Source organism: Herpailurus yagouaroundi, unplaced genomic scaffold (assembly GCF_014898765.1).
Source record: "Herpailurus yagouaroundi ecotype Mexico unplaced genomic scaffold, PumYag 162, whole genome shotgun sequence".
Taxonomy (NCBI): domain Eukaryota; kingdom Metazoa; phylum Chordata; class Mammalia; order Carnivora; family Felidae; genus Herpailurus; species Herpailurus yagouaroundi.
In genome coordinates, this window is record NW_024412403.1 from 16,179,744 (window position 1) to 16,198,033 (window position 18,290).

Below are 18,290 nucleotides of genomic sequence, written 5' to 3' on the forward strand. Positions count from 1 at the left end.
AGGGAAGACTAAAACCACAGGTATCAACAAAAAAACCACCAATGTTCTCTAATTATTTCCACGTATAGCATTTTTAGCTATGCTTAATTTCAGTTTCTCCCTAGTCAACCACTGATTGAACATATAAAGGTAACAGAGAGAATAGCTTTCGTTGTATTTTAAACCTTTTTGGACACTCTGTACTCTATTAGTTAGTTTGTTTATTAATTTAATAAACATTTACTGAACATGGCTCTGTGGCAGTTCCTTTTGTGGAAAGGACAGACATAAAGTTATATCGTGGTAACCAATGTACCAGAAAAATGGACTGTGTGTCAAAGCAGCAGAAAACAAGTTTCCCTGCTCTGCTTTGCAGCATCAGTGGCGATTTCACAAAGAGAAAAATTTAAGTGATGAAGGATAGTTTTCCATGTGGATATAATTGGGGATGGGCATTTCAGGTACACAGAAACAAAAAAGTGTTGAGAGTTCAGTTTGGCTGACATTTCAGGAAGAGGCTGGGGACAAAGGGTGTTAGGATGTACAAGAAGCTGAATTTTGAGAAAATAGTAGGGAAAAGGCCTAACATTGTAGGTTAAGGAGTTTGGACTTTAAGAGGTAGGCACTAAGGAGCTGTTGGCTCAAATTAGGTAGGAGAGTAGTAAGACTATCTCATTAGAAAGATTATTGTAAGGAGCGCCTGGGTGGCTCAGTCAGTTAAGCATCTGACTTCAGCTCACGTCATGATCCTGTGGTTCATGGGTTCGAGCCCTGCGTTGGGCTCTGTGCTGACAGCTCAGAGCCTGGAGCCTGCTCCAGATTCTGTGATTCCCTCTCTCTCTGCCCCTCCCCCGCTTGCACTCTGTCTCTCTCTCTCTCTCTCAAAAATAAACATTAAAAAAAAAGAAAATTATTTTGAGGGGCACCTGGGTGGCTCAGTTGGTTAAGCATTCAACTCTTGATATCGACTCAGGTGATGATCTCAGAGTCATGAGATTGAGCCCCACGTTGGACCCAGTACTGAGCATGGAGCCTGCTTGGGATTCTCTCTCTCTCTCTCTCTCTCTCTCTCTCTCTCTCTCTCTCTCATTCAAAAAAAATTATTTTGATAACTGTGAAAGGTGGATATGAGGGAAGTGAGATTTGGGTTATAAGACAGAAACTGTTGGAATAGACTTAATGAGAGATAAACAGTTTAAATCAAGGTATAGATGGAAGAGAGGATTTGGAAATGAAAGAGATTAAGGAAATAGAATTGGCATGGCTCTGTGATTCTATATCTTAATTGGATAGAAGGAAATACTATTAGTCCTCACAGAAAACCTTTGTTGTTGTTTTTTAAACCGTGCATGAGAGAACCTTTAAAGGAGACTTGAAAGTTGGGAGGAAGATAGGGCAGGGGTATACAGGGAGCCAGTGTTAAAATTTGAAAACATTAGATTACGGTGACTCTGGAATAATACTCAAATGGAGATTGTCTGTTGACTTGATGGAAATACTCCTTTCAAAGCCCACGTCATATAGGTGGTAGTCTAATTTATAAATAAGAATGAGCTTGTCTGGGGAGAGTGAAGAGTGAGAAGAATATCAAGGGAACACCAGTACGTAAATATAAGGTGGGATGGAGTGGATCCACATATGGGTGGATGGAGACTTAAGAATAAGGGCCACAGATAAAGAGAAGCAGAGAAGTTTTAGGTAGTATTCATCACCCGTGTTAAATGCCACAGAGGTTCAAATAAAATTCAGGACTGAAAAGTGTCCATTAGCTTTGGCATTACGGGAATGAAGAATGGTGAGAAAATAGAGCCAGATAGTTCTAAGTGTTCGGTGAAAAGGGATGTAGAAAGAAGGTGAGAACTGGAGGCGAATTCAAGGTCAGAGGGAAAACAGGTGTAGAGGAGGAGGAATAGAAAATAGAGACAGAGTCATTGATGATAGTTCCCACTGAGGAGATGAGAGGGATGGGATGTAGTTAGAAGATGCTGACCGGGGGCGCCTGGGTGGCGCAGTCGGTTAAGCGTCCGACTTCAGCCAGGTCACGATCTCGCGGTCCGTGAGTTCGAGCCCCGCGTCAGGCTCTGGGCTGATGGCTCAGAGCCTGGAGCCTGTTTCCGATTCTGTGTCTCCCTCTCTCTCTGCCCCTCCCCCGTTCATGCTCTGTCTCTCTCTGTCCCAAAAATAAATAAACGTTGAAAAAAAAAAAAAAAGAAGAAGATGCTGACCTTGTGTAGGTGGAGTGACTTTCTTCTGAGAGAAGTTAAGGAGAAATGTGGGGGCAGGGGGCAGATGTGAATAAAGAAAACATAGGGAACTTCATGTGTTCCTTACTTAGCTTTATGTCTCTTTGGGCTCAGTCATTTGATGAGTGGAAGCTGGATTGCAGATTTTAAGAAGGTAATGAAAGTTTGAAGTAGTGGATGAAGAATATGCCTATCGACAAACATTTGTCAAAAAGAATTACTTTATGGCACCTAGGGCTAGCTGATGTCAAAAACAAATTTTTAGGGCAGTAAGCTTTATAGTTGTGTTCGCTTAAGGCTGGGATTTGCAGTCGTGGAACAGGGGATGCAGTTGGACAGGCTGTGTGGAGAGGAGAAGAATTACCTAATGGGAGTGTGGGTGGTTTCTCCCACACAGGTTATAACTAACTGAAGGATGGCAGAGGAGAAGCAGGGGCAGGAGACAGGGCTGAGTGTCACACAGACCACGAGGTGCCTAGCTGTGTGGAAGCCCTTGAGGAGGAGGAATGTTTTTGAGATTTGACAACTGGGTTTGCTCTTTCAGCCAAAGTAATGAAACAGAATTAGCTAATGTACTTTTCACTATTTAGTTATTAGAAAATCCATTGTTTCTGATTATACTTGAGCTGCCTATTCTCTTTTGCCAGGAAGATTTAAAAAAAAAATTCTTCCTCTGCCTTTAAAGGAGGATTAAATACATTATACATTTTTTCCCCCTTTTCTTCCTTGGTTCCCTTTTACCTACAGGATAAAAACCTAAGTCCTTAGTTTGGCCTATGGAACATTTTACAGTCTTATGACAACTGATCTCTCCAGTTTTACCTCTTTTTGCTTTCATCCTGGACCCTCGCCATGCTGAAAACTTGTGGTTTCTTTAAAAAAAAATTTTTTTTAACGTTTATTCATTTTTGAGAGACGGAGAGAGACAGAGCATGAGTGGGGAAGGGGCAGAGAGAGGGAGACACAGAATCTGAAACAGGCTCCAGGCTCTGAGCTGTCAGCACAGAGCCCAACGCGGGGCTCAAACTCACAAACTGCAAGATCATGACCTGAGCTGAAGTCAGACGCTCAACTGACTGAGCCACCCAGGTGTCCCAAAACTTGTGATTTTTTTTTTTTAACATTTTATACTTTTTTTTTCAGTTTTATTGAAAAATTATTGATGTACATAATTGTGTAAATTTAAGATGCACAACATGATGGTTTGATTTACATATATTGTGAAATGATTACCTTGGTAGGTTCAGGTCACATCCATCTTCTCAGATATAATAAAAAGAAAAGAAAGGAAAAGAATTTCCTTCTTGTGATGAGAACTCTTAGGATTAACTTTTACCAACTTTCCTATATATCATACAACATGTTGTACATTACATCCCTAGTACTTCTTTATCGCATAACTGGAAGTTTGTAACTCTACAACATCTTTCCTCCAAGCCCCCTCTCCTCTGATCTTCCACCTCTGGTAACCACAGTCTGATCTCTTTTTCTATGAGTTTGGGTTTGGTTAGATTCCACTTATGAGTGAGATTATATAGTATTTGTCTTTGACTTATTTCACTTTAGCATAATGTCTTCACGGTTCATTCATGTTGTCACAAATGGCAGGATGTCCTCTTTTTTTGTGACCAAATAGTTTTCCATTCTATATATATCTACCACAACTTCTTTTCCATTTCATCCATTGGTGGACACTTGGATTGTTTCCATGTCTTGGCTATTGTAAATAATACTGCTGTGAACATGGGGGTGCAGATATCTTTTGGAGTTAGCATTTTTGTTTCCTTTGGTTATATGATGACCTTTGAATAATGTGGGTTTGAATTGTGTGGGTCCATTTATATACATGTTTTTTTCAATAAATACAATACTAGAAATGTATTTCCCTTATGCTTTTCTTGACATTTTCTTTTCTCTAGACTTACCATAAGAATATAGTTAATACAAATAGCATGTAAGATATGTGTTAATTGTCAATGTTATTGGTAAGGCTTCCAGTCAACAGTAGTAAAGTTTTTGGGGAGTCAGCAGTTATATGCAGATTTTCAAGAGCATGGGGTGGGGAGATCAGTGCCCCTAATTCCTACCTTATTTGAGGTTTAACTATATTCCCAGAAATGGACTTACTAGATCATATGGTAGTTCTGTTTTTAATGTTTTGAGGATGCTGCCTATTGTTTTCCATAGTGGCTGTATCATTTTACAGTCCCACCAAAGGTGCACACAGAGTCCATTTTCTTCACAGCCATGCTAGCATTTGTTACCTATCTTTTTGATGATGGCCCTTCTAGTAAGTGTGAAGTAATATCTCATTGTAGCTTTAATGCATTTCCCTAATGACTAGTGATGTTGAGCATCCTTTCATATATCTGCTGGCCTGACATATATTTCTTTGCAGAAATGTCTGTTCAGGTCCTTTGTCCTTTTAAAATGGGCTGTTTTTTTGCTCTCAAGTTGTATGAGTTCTTCATATATTTTGGATATTAATCCCTTATTGGATATATGGCTTGCAAATATTTTTTCCCATTTGGTAGATTGTCTTTTCACTTTGTTGATGATTTCTTTTGCTGTGCAGAAACTTTTTAGTTTGATGTAGTCTTATTTGTCTGTTTTTTTATTTTGTTACTTGTGCTTTAGGAGTCCTATCCAAAAATTAATTACCAAGACCCATGTCAAGGGGCTTTATTCCCCTGTTTTCTTCTAGGAATTTCATAGTTTCAGGTCTTATATTTAAACCTTTAATTGATTTTGAGTTAGTTTTGCAAGTAATGTAAGATATGGGACCAGTTTTATTATTTTACATGTGAATAGCCTATCATCCCAGCACCATATATTGAAGAGACGATCTTTTCTCCATTGAGTATTCTTGGATCTCTTGTCATTTATTAGTTAGTCATATGTACTTGGGTTAATTTTCACCTCTCGGTTCTGTTTCATTGGTATGTTTGTTTTTATGCCCTATTGTACTGTGTTTCAGGAAATGTGATGCTTCCTGCATTGTTCTTTCACAGAATTTCTTTGGCTATTCTGGGTCTTTTGTGGTTTTGTATATATTTTAGGTGTGTTTTTTACTAGTTATGTAAAAAAATGTCATTGGCGTCTTGAATAGGGATTGCATTGAATCTATAGATGGTTTTTGGTAGTATTGATAGTTTAATAATATTAATTCTTCTAATCCATGAACATGGGATACCTTTCCATTTATTTGTTTCTTTGATTTCTTTCATTAATATCCCATAGTTTTCAAAGTAGGACTTTCATTTTCTTAGTTAAATTTATTCCTAAATATTTGGTTTTTGATGCTGTTGTATATGGGATTGATTTACTTATTTCTTTTGCAGAAAATTTGTTGTTATTATATAGAAATGTTACTGGTTTTTGTATGTTAATTTTGTACCCTGCAACTTTACTGAATTCATTGATCTAACAGGTTTTTGGTTGAGTCTTTAGGATTTTCTATATATTAAATCATGTCATCTGTAAAGAGACAATTTTACTTCTTCCTTTCCAATTCTGACCTTTTATTTCTCTTTCTTGCCTGGTTGCTTTAGCGAGGACCTCTAGTACTATGTTGAAAAGGAGTGGTGAGAGCAGGCACTGTTGTCTTGTTCCTTATCTTAGAGGAAGAGCTTTCAGCCTTTCACCATTGAATATGTTGTTAGCTGAAGCCTTGTCATATATATCCTTTACTATTGTGATATATGTTATTTCTGTGCCTAATTTGTTAAAAGTTTTTATTATGAATGGATGTTGAATTTTGTCAGATGCTTTTTTCTTTGTGTATCGCAATGATCGTATGATTCTTTCATTTTATTACTGTGATATATATATATTGATTTGCATATGTTGAAACATTTTTGCATTCCAGGGATAAATCCCACTTGGTCATGGTGAATGATCCTTTTAATGTGCTGCTGAATTCAGTTTGCTAGTATTTTACTGGAAATTTTTCATCTGTATTCATTAGGAACATTTGCCTGTAGTTTTCTTTTCTAGTAGTATCCTTTCCTGATTTTGGTATCAGGATAATGCTGGCCTTATAAAAGGAATTTGGGAGTATTCCCTCCTCTTCCATTTTTTGGAAGAGTTTGAGAAGAATGAGTGTTGATTTTTCTTTAAATAGTTGGCAGAATTCATCAATCAAGCCATCTGGTCCTGGCCTTCTCTTCATTTTTGATTAGTGTTACTCAGATGTTCTGTTTCTTCCTGATTCAGTCTTGTTAAGTTGTATGTTTCTAAGAATTTTTCCATTTCTTCTAGGTTGTCCAATTTGTTGGCATGTATAGTGCATAGTAGCCTGTTATGATCCTTTGAATTACTGTGATATCAGTTGTAAGGTTTCCTTTTTCATTTGCAATTTTGTTGATGTGAGTCCTTTCTCTTTTTTATTCCCTTGGGTAGTCTGTCTAGGGGTTTGTCAGTTTTTTTCTTTTCAAAAACTAACTCTTAGTTTGTTAATCTTTCCTATTATTTTTCTCTTCTCTCTTTTATTTCTGCTCTAATCTTTTTTTTTTTTTCTTCTGCTAACTTTGGGCTCAGTTTGTTCTTTTTCTAGTTCCTTAAGTCATAGAATTAGGTAGTTGATTTGGAGATCTTTTTTGCTTCTTAATGTAAGCATTTATTACTGTGAACTTCCTTGTTAGGACTGCATTTGCTGCATCCCACAAGTTCTGGTATGTTGTGTTTCCATTTTTGTTTACCTCAAAGTTTTAGTTCTGCTTTAATTTCTTCTTTGATCTATTGGTTGTTTAGGAAAGTGTTAATTTCTTTATGAATTTTCAAATTTTCTTCTTGTTACTGATTTCTAGTTTGATGCCATTGTGGTCAGAGAAAGTACTTGGTATGATTTCAGGGTTTTTTTTTAATTTGCTGAGACTTGTTTTGTGGTCCAGCCTATGGTCTGTCCTAGAAGAATGTGTATTCTGCTGTTGTTGGATAGAACAGAAGCATAAATGTTCTAAATAAATACATATATGTTAGGATATAGGAGTCTGTTTTCTTCTTTTTATGTGTGTTAGGTCCATTTGGTGTTGTTTAAGTCCACTGTTTAGTTACTGATTCTTTGGATAACCTATCTTCATTGTTGAGAGTGCAGTATTAAAAGTCCCCAACTGTTACTGTATTACTGTATTTTTCCTTTAGCTCTGTTAGTTTTTGCTTTATATATGTAGGTATTCCAATGTTGGGTGCATAAATATTTAGTATTATACTATCTTCTTGAAAAATTGACCCTTTTATCATTATAATGTCTTCATCTCTTTTTATCATTTCCAGTCTGTTTTGTCTGATATAAAGTAAAGGCACACCTTGTTTTGTTGCACTTTGCTTTATTGCACTTGGCAGATACTGGGTTTTGTTTGTTTGTTTTTTTGTTTTTTGTTTTTTTGTAAATTGAAAGCTTATAGCAACCCTCATCAAGCAAGTCTGTCAGTGCCATTTTTCCAACAGTATTTGCTCACTTCATGTTTATATGTTATATTTTGGTAATTCTTGCAGTATTTCAAGCTTTTTCATTATGTTTTTTTCTGGTGATCAGTGATCTTTGATGTTACTATTGTAATTATTTGGAGGTGCCATGTGCTATGCCCATGTAAGACATCTGACTTAATTGATGAGTGTTGTGGTGTGTTCTGACTGTTCCACCAACTGGCCATTCCCTGTCTCCCTCCTCCTCCTTTGGTTTGCCTGTTCCAGGCCAGTTAATAACCCTACAAGGACCTCTGCCTGTTCAAGTGAAAGGAGAGTCACGTGTCTCATTTTGTTTTTTTTTTGTTTTTGTTTTTTTAATTTTTTTTTTTTCAACGTTTATTTATTTTTGGGACAGAGAGAGACAGAGCATGAACGGGGGAGGGGCAGAGAGAGAGGGAGACACAGAATCGGAAACAGGCTCCAGGCTCTGAGCCATCAGCCCCGGAGCCTGACGCGGAGCTCGAACTCACGGACCGCGAGATCGTGACCTGGCTGAAGTCGGACGCTTAACCGACTGCGCCACCCAGGCGCCCCCTCATTTTGAATCAAAAGCTAGAAATGATTAAAAAACAAAACAAAAAAAGCTAGAAATGATTAAGCTTAGTGAAGAAATCATGTTGAAAGCCAAGATAGCTTGAAAGCTAGGCCTCTTGCACCAAGCAGCTAAGTCGTGAGTGCAAAGGAAAAATTCTTGAAGGAAATGAAAAGTGCTTCTCCATTGAACACATAAATGATAAGAAAGCAAACAGCCTTACTGCTGATGTGGAGAAGATTTAGTGGTTGGATAGAAGATCAAACCAGCTACAACATTCCCTTTAGGTCCTAACTTTCTGCAATTCTAAGAAGGCTAAATGAGGTCAGGAAGCCGCAGAAGAAAAGTTTGATGCTAGGAGAGGTTGGTTCATGAGATTTAAGAAAGAAGCCTTTTTTATAATATAATCGTGCAAGGTGAAGCAGTAAATGTTGATATAGAAACTATAGCAAGTTATCCAGGAGATCTAGCTAAGATAATTAATGACAGTGACTATACTAATAATAGATTTTCAATGTAGACAAAACAGCCTTCTTTAGGAAGATGCCATTTAGGACTTTGATAGCTAGAGAGGAGAAGTCAATGGCTGGCTTCAAAGAACAGGCTGACACTCTTAGGGGCTAATGTAGCTGGTGACTTTAAATTAGAATCATTGCTAATTTACCATTGTTGTTACAGTTTGCAGTTTTTTTTTATATTATATAATTGCTAGATTATTGTAGTTATGGTTATTTTTAATATATTTTATTTTATTTTATTTATTTTTTAATGTTTATTTTTGAGAGAGACTGCACAGGGGAGGAGCAGAGAGAGAGGGAGACAGAGAATCCGATGTAGGGCTTGAACTCACAAACTGTGAGATCATTATCTGAGCAGAAGTAGGGCCTTTAACCAACCCTGAGCCACCCAGCTGCCCCATTTTTACTATATTAAAAAAGAAGAAACCTTTTAACTAGAGTTGTAAGTGAATTATATACCACTGTTGTCATATTGTAGAATTCAACTCTTTATTTACCATTACCAGTGAGATTTATGCTACCTTTTTATGTTTTATGTTGCTAACCAGTGTACTTTTACTTCAACTCAAAGAACTCCTTTTAGCCTTTTTTGTAAGACAGATCTGATGGTATTGAACTCCTTTTGCTTTTGTTTTATCCAGGAAACTTTCTGTCTCTTCTTTATTTCTGAAGGACAGCTTTGCTGGGCATAGAATTCTTGGTTAGCATTCATTTTCTTTCAGTATTTTGAATGTCATCCCATTCTCTCCTGGCCTGGAAAGTTTCTTTTGAGCAAACCACTGATACTCTAATGGGAGTTCTCTTATATGAAATTTATCATTTGTGCTATTCTTAAAATTCTTTTGACTTTTGACAATTTAGTTATGATATGACTGAGGGTAACCCTATTCACATTCAATTTATTACCAAGTAATTATCCTCATGGATCTGGATGTGCATTTCTCTCTGCAGGTTCGGGAAGTTTCAGCCATTATTGCTTTAAATACACTTATTGTCCCTTTCTCTTCTCCTTCTGGAATTACCATGATGTGAATATTGTAGTTGTTTTCTTTTTTCATTGTGTCCCATAATTCCTATAGGCATTTTCTTTCTTCATCTTGCTTTTCTGACTACATAATTTCCAGTGTCCTATTCTCAAGGTGTCTGATCCTTTTGCATAGTTCAGTCAACTTTTGAAACTATTGAATTCATTTCATTTTACTGTATTTTTCAACTCCAGGATTTCTGGGGGGTGTTTTTGTTTGTTTTGTTTTTTATTTTATTTTTTTTTAACGTTTATTTATTATTGAGAGACAGAGACACAGAGCATGAGCAGGGGAGGGGTAGAGAGAGGAGGAGACACAGAATCTGAAGTAGGCTCCAGGCTCTGAGCTGTCAGCACAGAGCAGCACAGAGCCCATCGCGGGGCTCGAACTCACAAACTGTGAGATCATGACCTGAGCTGAAGTCAGTTGCCTAACCAACTGAGCCACCCAGGCGCCCCTCTGTTTGTTTGCTTTGATGGTTGCTGTTTCCTTATCAAACTTCACATTTTGTTCATGCATTGTTTTTCTAACTTTGTTTAGTTGTCTTTTCTTATAATTTGCTAAAAACCTTCTTAAGAGAATTATTCTGAATTCTTGGTCCCCCGGTTTAACTGATTTCCATTTCTTTAGGGTCATTTGCTAGAGCTTTAGTAGTTTCCTTTGATGGTGTCAGATTTATCTGATTATTTGTGATCCTTTTTTTCCTTATGGCGGTATCTGCACATTCAGTTGTGCTCCTCTTCCAAACGTTATGATTTGTAGGTTGGTTGTGGCAGAGATCGTTCTTTATCAGTCAGCTCAGTTTGGGTTTTCAGGTGTGTCTGCTGGCACCGTCCTTTTGTAAGTAGAGCCTGCTGTTAGTCTGCTTTTGGACAAGGCTGTTTGAGCTCTGAGCACAGGCTTGGGGAGAACAGTTGGACAGAACTGTGGCTTGGTTCCATACCTGAGGCTGTAGGAGGGTGCTGTAGTTGCCTGGATTCTCTGGTCAGACTCACTAGATGGTTAGGACTGGGTACTGTATTCGTAGCAGATTGGGCTGTGAATTAGCTTTCCTGCCCTGGCAGGGCAGCAGGACAAAGTCCAGAGTCTGTGCAGCTCACCGCTGGGGGACCTGAATTGGCAAGAATGTGCACAGAATTCCCTTAGGAGGTGACGCCCTGCAGATGGGGGAGGCCGCGGCTTCTGCTTTCTGTCCAGGTGTCACCTTTTGTAGCCCAGTGGACAGGTTATGGAGCTTCCCGTGTGCTCTAGTTAGGTTCTCTGGTCATACCGGCCAAAGGCTGTATTTGGCAAAGCGTGGAGCTACATATGAAGATTTTCTGCCTGGGCACAGTGACAGAAGTAGCTCTGAAGCCAGTAAGGCTCTGATTGTCTTAACCCAAACAGAAGTACATCTCAAGTTCCCTGACTGAGCAGGGCCACTGGCTTTGCTCTGTAAACTATCAGCTCTGCTCGCCCGCCTCTCACTTGTAGTGCTGCTGTGCTGTACAGCTTTCGGGAATTTTTGCTAGCCCTCCGGTCAGATGGGGCCTAAAGACTCTCCACGTGTGGGGCTACGTCTCCACTCCCTTGCCTGGCTGGGAAGGAGAGAGGCCGCTTTAGGCTACTCTTCAGTTTCCCAAACACGTTCTGTGATTGGCAGGGGCCAGGGGCTACCCTCAGCCTGTCTGGGAATTAATCACTGTGCTTGTGTGTAGCAGGGGAAGCCTCAGGGCACAGTACTGCCTTTGCTCTGGGGCGATTAGCCCTGCTCAGCCCCCTCTTGGCTCAAGTGCCATCGGGCCACACAGCTTTCAGGAGTTGTCTCCAGCCCTTCTGGTCTGATGGGGCTGGAAGATGCTCCACGGTGGGTGGGGCTGTGACTCAGCTGCTTATTTGGGCATGGGTAAACTGGGCTCTGGGGTGGGCAAAACTTCCAGGATCAGAATCAGGCAGATCTGTACCCCACTGTGTTCACTGGTCAGAGTGCACCCTTGTCCTGGTTCTACAGATAAAAAAGCCACTGGTGAGGATTACAACTGGGCAATGCAGCTGTGAACTTGGTCTGCCAAGATCTATGTGCTGGTTGTTACCTCCCCATTCTTTGTCACAGACTCCCCACAGTCCCAGTGGGGCAAGATCAGAGTAGGGGCTCCCAGAAAGCAACTCAAAATAAATGAGGCGTGCTGGTTTTCCCCACTGGGTTCTCTTTTCCTACCGAAGGAGCCAGAGTCTCAGGGGAGACCGTGCCACACGGTGCTGCACTCTCCTGGGAAGGGGCAACGCAGTCAGGGTAGAGCTGCTTCTCTTCCCTTCCTAATGCATATTGTGTTGGCCTCAGAGGTGTAGGGGCGCTTCAGCCTCAAACCCATAGCAGTCTCTCAGTGATGCCTTGTTCTTGAATAGCTGTTAGCTGTTTTTCTTGTGAGGGGGAGCAAAGTCAGGAACAACCTATGTCACCATCCTCGGTGATGTCTCTCCTGTTCTATACTTTTTTACAACTTGGTGCCTTAGCAGGAGTGTCCTACTTGTTTATCCTTTGATAAGAGAGTGATCATCCCTAGTTTCTTTCAAACACCAGTTTTATCAGAGAAAGCAGTAATTTCTACATCTGTAAGACAAGACTTTTGTTTAAGGCAATTTGTATAGATAGATGTGGGTTAATTTTCATTTTGAATTTTACTTTAGGAGGTTTTGGACATCTTGCCATTTTCAACTCTTGTCTGCAAACCAGAAGCATAGATGATGGGGAGCTATTACATGGTATATTAAAAATTCTAATATCCTGGAAGAAAGATCATGAAGATGTTTTTCTTTTCAGTTGGTAGGTGATATTTTATACTGTGTTCCCCACCCCCCATTACAATGTGTATCTAGAATTGCGTATCTTATAATCACAGTTTGGTACACTAACAAGATGGTAAACATTTAAACCAGACTTTTATAAGTAAGGTTTAAGATAAAATAGTTTCTAATTGTGCATATAATTCTTTTGTTTTGTTTTGCTTTTGTCTTTATCACAGTAATCTGTCAGAAGTAAGTCCAGAGATACTAGGTGTGAATATAGAAATAATCCGGTTCCTTTCCTTGTTCCTGAAATACTGTTCATCTCCTTTGGCAGAGAGTGAATGGGACTTCATCATGTGCTCCATGTTGGCTTGGTTGGAGGTAAATTAACTCGATGTGTCATCACCTCTGTTGGGTCTTCATGCATATCTGTATACTAGAACCAATTACTAATCTTACTCTTCAAGTGATGATAGTGATTAGCTCTTTTGCAAACATTTAAACACTAAAGATGTATTTGTCACCAGGTACCGTTTGATAGAACAGTAAAGTGATAGAGTCTTAATGTCTGCCAGTATCATTGAGTGACCGAATCCCCTGCTATTAAAGTGTTCTCTCCATCAGCTCATTTTAACGTAGTGTTTGTAGTGCAGCCCTTGCAGGTTTTATCTTTCGTGACTATTCTTTTGATCTTTTTGACTCTTAAATTATTCATAAAATGTACTGTGTCAGTAATAAGTTAAAGATAAAGCAAATTCAGGGGAATTAGTGTTGTTTTTATGACACAAAGCAAGTGTGATGTTTGTGGACACACAAAGCAATTCATCAGGGTTAGACTGTTCTGAATCTCCCCTGCGTTTGCTATGTGTGTGGCTTAGGGTGTTCAAATCTGACCTGCTTGAGCCTCAGTTTACTTGTTTTAAAGTAGACTTAATAATGCCCAATTAGTTAGGCTCCTGAGATTATAAATGTTTTTAATATATTTTACTTGGTAAATGGTAATTGATATTTTCTTTCATAGTTTTAGAAATAAAAAAAGAGTATTTACCTATTATATTTTTGTTTCTTCAGACAACAAGGGAGAATCACACACTGTATTCTGTTCCACTTGTACAACTGTTTGCCTGTGTCAGCTGTGATTTGGCCTGTGAGCTCAGTGCTTTTTTTGATTCCACAACTCTGGACACCATTGGCAATCTCCCCGTGAATCTAATCAGTGAATGGAAAGAATTTTTTTCCCAGGGCATCCACAATTTGCTTTTACCTCTTTTGGTGACTGTTACAGGCAAGTGGAAGGGGAATCATAGTGAGATTCATTGCAAATGACTGGTTGAAAATTTCAAAACAAATACTTTGGATGTTTAAGTCAAACAGTACAGAATAGTTAAGAAAAGAGCCTGAGAAAAAGCTTGGCATCTAGAAGCATCACATATGCTTCTGCTTTACAGTCAAGAATTGAAAAATAACAAATTATCCAAAGTCCATTGCATTAAAATAATAGTAATTCGGATAACATGAATAGATTATTTATAACTCAAACTTCTCTTTTTTAAATTGTTTTAAATTTACTTATTTAGCACAAGTGGGCTAGGGGCAGAAAGAGAGGGACAGAGAGAATCCCAAGCAGGCTCTGCACTGACAGTGCAGAGCCCCATGTCGGGCTTGAACTCACTAACCATGAGATCATAACCTGACCCGAAATCAAGAGTTGGGACATTTAACCGACTGAGCCACTCAGGAGCCCCAAACTTCTCTCTTTTTTTAATAGAAGTTATTAAACAGTTATGATCACCTGTTAAAATGATAGTTTCTAGCTAGGACAGTACTAATGTTTGTCAGTTTTTAACTTCATTTTCTTAAATGACATTTGGGGGCGCCTGGGTGGCTTAGTCAGTTGAGAGTCTGACTTCAGCTCAGGTTATGAACTCATGGTTCGTGGGTTCAAGCCCTGCACTGGGCTTTGTGTTGTCAGCACAGAGTCCACTTTGGATCCTCTGTCCCCATGTCTCTCTGCCCCTTTCCCACTTACACTCTCCCAAAAATAAACATTTTTTAAATAATGACATCTGACATTCTGTGAATCAGTCAAGCTGTATTACTTACTTTGTGTTGGAATGTGCATATTTCTTTCCTTTTTGTCATCAGGAGAAAGCAAAGATACATCTGAGACATCCTTCCAGAATGCAGTGCTGAAGCCCATGTGTGAAACATTAACATATATCCCAAAGGACCAGCTATTGAGTCAAAAACTCCCTTCAAAATTGGTTGCTGGCCAAAAAACAAACTTACCAGAATATCTTCAGACTTTGCTAAATACTTTGGCCCCATTACTCCTCTACAGAGCTCGGCCTGTGCAAATTGCTGTTTACCATATGCTATACAAGTAAGAATTCTTCCAATTGAATTATTGTGGCGGTGGTATAAAAAATAGAATATATTAGTTCTCTTAGTCATTAAAAAGTCAAAGTAAAAAACTAAAAACAACACACAAAACTTGATCGTGCATTTTAATAACAGGGATGCCAAAGTTTTGATCATGTAGGTCACTATTCTCCATACACAGTTTTCCATTTTGATAGTCCTGGCCATTGTTGGTTATTTCAGAAAACAACCATTTAAAAATATCCTCATTACAAAGTAAGTATTGGTCTTTCTGCGCTTGAGCATGATTTAACAATGAACAATTTAATATAATATGAAATATATTCTGACCCGCAGATTGATGCCTGAATTACCACAATATGATCAGGATAATCTGAAGTCATACGGAGACGAAGAAGAAGAACCAGCCTTGTAAGTTTTTTAAATAATTTTTTTTAATTCTTATAATCTACCTTGTAACTTCAGAAGATTGATAAATGCAAAAGCTCGAAATTTAGAGTATATATTCAATATATCTTTTAAAGTTCTCTGTAAGATATAAATGAAATCTAGAATTCAGCCAGAAAGATAGTTTCTCTCCTTAATTGTTCCTAAGTTATATTTTCAATTTGCTACATTTTAGCAAAACTTTCTTTGACCACATGATAGGTGTGGAAACTGTATCAATTCCAATATCTATTGAGCACCCACTTTATGCAGAGTAGTAATTAAATACTAACGGGAGACTATGGTGTTGAGTAATCCTTCTTGTCCTTAAGAAGCTTATAATCTGTTATAGACAGTATTCCTCTATGGTAGTAGCCAGTGTGTGGCAGGTGGTATGGAAGAGGATAGGCAGCAGGCTGTCAGAGAGACAGCTGCTGTGCACCAGCAGGGAAGACTTTTTCTGGAGGAGGAGACATTGATGCTGGATCTTTAAAGTTAGGTAGCACTTCAGCAGGGCGGGGAAGGCCATGTAAGTTAAGGGAATACCACGTGCAAAGGCATAAAGGCATGAATATTCAGGATATGTTTGGGGGTGTTGAGTAGTTGCCACTCAACACATTTTTTATTGTCCTCCATTGGAGTAGAAGCTCTGTGAAGTCAGGAATTTTGTCTCTTGTTCCCGACTGTATTCATAGCACCCAGAATGGTTCCTGTCCTAAAGCAGACCCATAAATACCGATCATTTGCTGAATAAAAGGATAAGTGAGTGAATATGTGGAGTAGTCAGGGAAGGTATAGTGGAAAATAAAGCTGGAAGGGTACTTAAGATAATAAAAGGGCCTTAAAAGTTACATTTTCTGGGGTTGGGGGCATATTTGGTAGAAGATGGGAACAGTACCAGCTGATTCTGGCTATAGTATGAATCAAATTATACAAAGAAGCAAGCAGACGTGGAGACCATCCTAGAAACAGTAACAGTACATGGAGGGCAGTGTGGAAAGTGGAGAGATATCTGAGTTGGTATTTGTCAAATCTGGTCACTGTCGGTGTGGAATAGAGAAGGGTTGGTACATGGGATGGTGGTGTTGAAGGTAAAAGCCTAAGGGCAGAAGCTTGAAGAAGACCCGTGTTTATGGGCTGGGAAAAGGAGGCCACAAGGAAAGAAACATTACAGAGGTGAGAGAGAACTGAACTACAGTGTCAGAATTTGACAGGATATGCATAAGTATTTCACGTTTTGAGAATCTCCTAAGTTTATCCGAAAGTCTTAAAGAGTGCACTAGTTTGGGAAAGAAGAAAATTAACTCACATTGTCATGAGTTAATTTGAATATTGAATTCACTTTCCTGAAAAGACGTACACCGTCTTATGCTTTTATGCCTTTCTAGGGACCTGGTAGGAGTCGGTATCCCTCATCATTCCCCTTCCTATAGCTGACGGACTTGAGACCGACCAATCATTTAGCCTTTGTGGCTGTGTGAATTTTTTTTTCCCCATCCATAAAACAGAAGGTTGAAATAGATCTTTTCTAAAAGGGTCTTTCTTTTAAGTGCTAACTTCTAGAGCCTATATTTTATAGTATATTTCATGTATCTTTAAAATATACAAATATGAAAAATATTTTACATGTTTATAAATACAAAACTTATGTTTTATGTTTATATTTTATGTATTTGAGGGGTGTCTGGGTGGCTCAGTTGGTTAAGCGTCTGACTCTTGATTTTGGCTCAAGTCATGATCTCTGGAGTCCTGCTTTGGGCTTTTTGCTGACAGCGCAGAACCTGCTTGGGCTTCTCTCTCTCCCTCTCTCTCTGCCCCTCCCTTGTTCGTGGTCTCTCTCTCTCAACAGTAATATAGAAACTTTAAAATATATATATACATCCTATGTATGTGCTAAATAAATATGAAAAAGTATATGTATTTTATATACATTCATACATTTTATGTCTCCCAGATTCTGTAATTGCCATTATGCAAAATTAGAAGTTAAAACTGAATTATAAGGGGGACTTAAAAAAAATTTTTTTAAGTTTGTTTATTTTGAGAGAGAGAGTGTGAGTAAGCATGAGCAAGGGAGGGGCAGAAAGCGAGAGGGAGAGAGAATCCCAAGCAGGCTCCATGCTGTCAGTGCAGAGCCAGATGTGGGGCTTGAACTCATGAACTGTGAGATCATGACCTAAGCCGAAATCAAGAGTTGGAAGCTTAACTGAGTCACCTAGGAACCCAAAAATGGTTTGTGGGAAATCATCAGTTTTTTTAAAGACAAGTGATGGAGGAAATTGTGGTGTTTGACCATTGATTCTTAGGTCACCACCAGCAGCGCTGATGTCTCTTCTTAGCACTCAAGAGGACTTACTAGAAAATGTTTTGGGGTGTATTCCTGTTGGACAGATAGTTACTATTAAGCCACTGAGTGAAGACTTCTGCTATGTTCTGGGATATCTCCTCACTTGGAAATTAATACTTACTTTCTTCAAAGCTGCTTCATCTCAGGTAAATAAAGATACAATAACTTTTGACAGTTCTGTCTTCTATGTGTTTCTTTGTTACTGTCATAAACCCTTTGTTTCCCCTCCTCTTGAAAAACAGGGGGAAATGCCTCACATTTTAATCTAATCTTATCTGGCTAACTTCAGATATTCCGCTAAATTTATTTCTGTCCCTTACTTCCTGATCTCCCCATCAACTCCCCCCCCCCCCCACCGCCAACACACACAGTTTTTGCAAAAGTAATTAATTTCTGGAATGTGCTTGAATCAGTTTTTTTCTAACTGAACGTAGCCACCAAGTCCTTTTATTGCAGGGAACAAGAGTTATATACTTTAATTTTGTATTGCCATGGTAATAATTTCAAAAGAATTCTATCTTGCTGGGTTTTTTTTTTTTTTTTTTTTTTTTTTTTTTTGGTTAGCTTCTGACTCTTGTGGAGGTTCTAGTCAAAACATCATTG

The 18,290-nt window shown here is 38.7% G+C and overlaps 1 protein-coding gene across 2 annotated transcripts in view; it reads left to right on the forward strand.

Annotated features, from left to right (window-relative positions):
• The window catches only part of LTN1 (listerin E3 ubiquitin protein ligase 1), a 72,801-nt gene that overhangs the window by 45,080 nt on the left and 9,431 nt on the right, over positions 1 to 18,290 (forward strand). For both annotated transcript variants that reach the window (XM_040484098.1, XM_040484099.1), the window contains 6 exons: positions 12,434 to 12,569; positions 12,769 to 12,913; positions 13,604 to 13,817; positions 14,678 to 14,915; positions 15,251 to 15,325; positions 17,647 to 17,833. In XM_040484098.1, the coding sequence (XP_040340032.1) occupies positions 12,434 to 12,569; positions 12,769 to 12,913; positions 13,604 to 13,817; positions 14,678 to 14,915; positions 15,251 to 15,325; positions 17,647 to 17,833 (995 nt within the window). The remainder of the gene's footprint in view (positions 1 to 12,433; positions 12,570 to 12,768; positions 12,914 to 13,603; positions 13,818 to 14,677; positions 14,916 to 15,250; positions 15,326 to 17,646; positions 17,834 to 18,290) is intronic.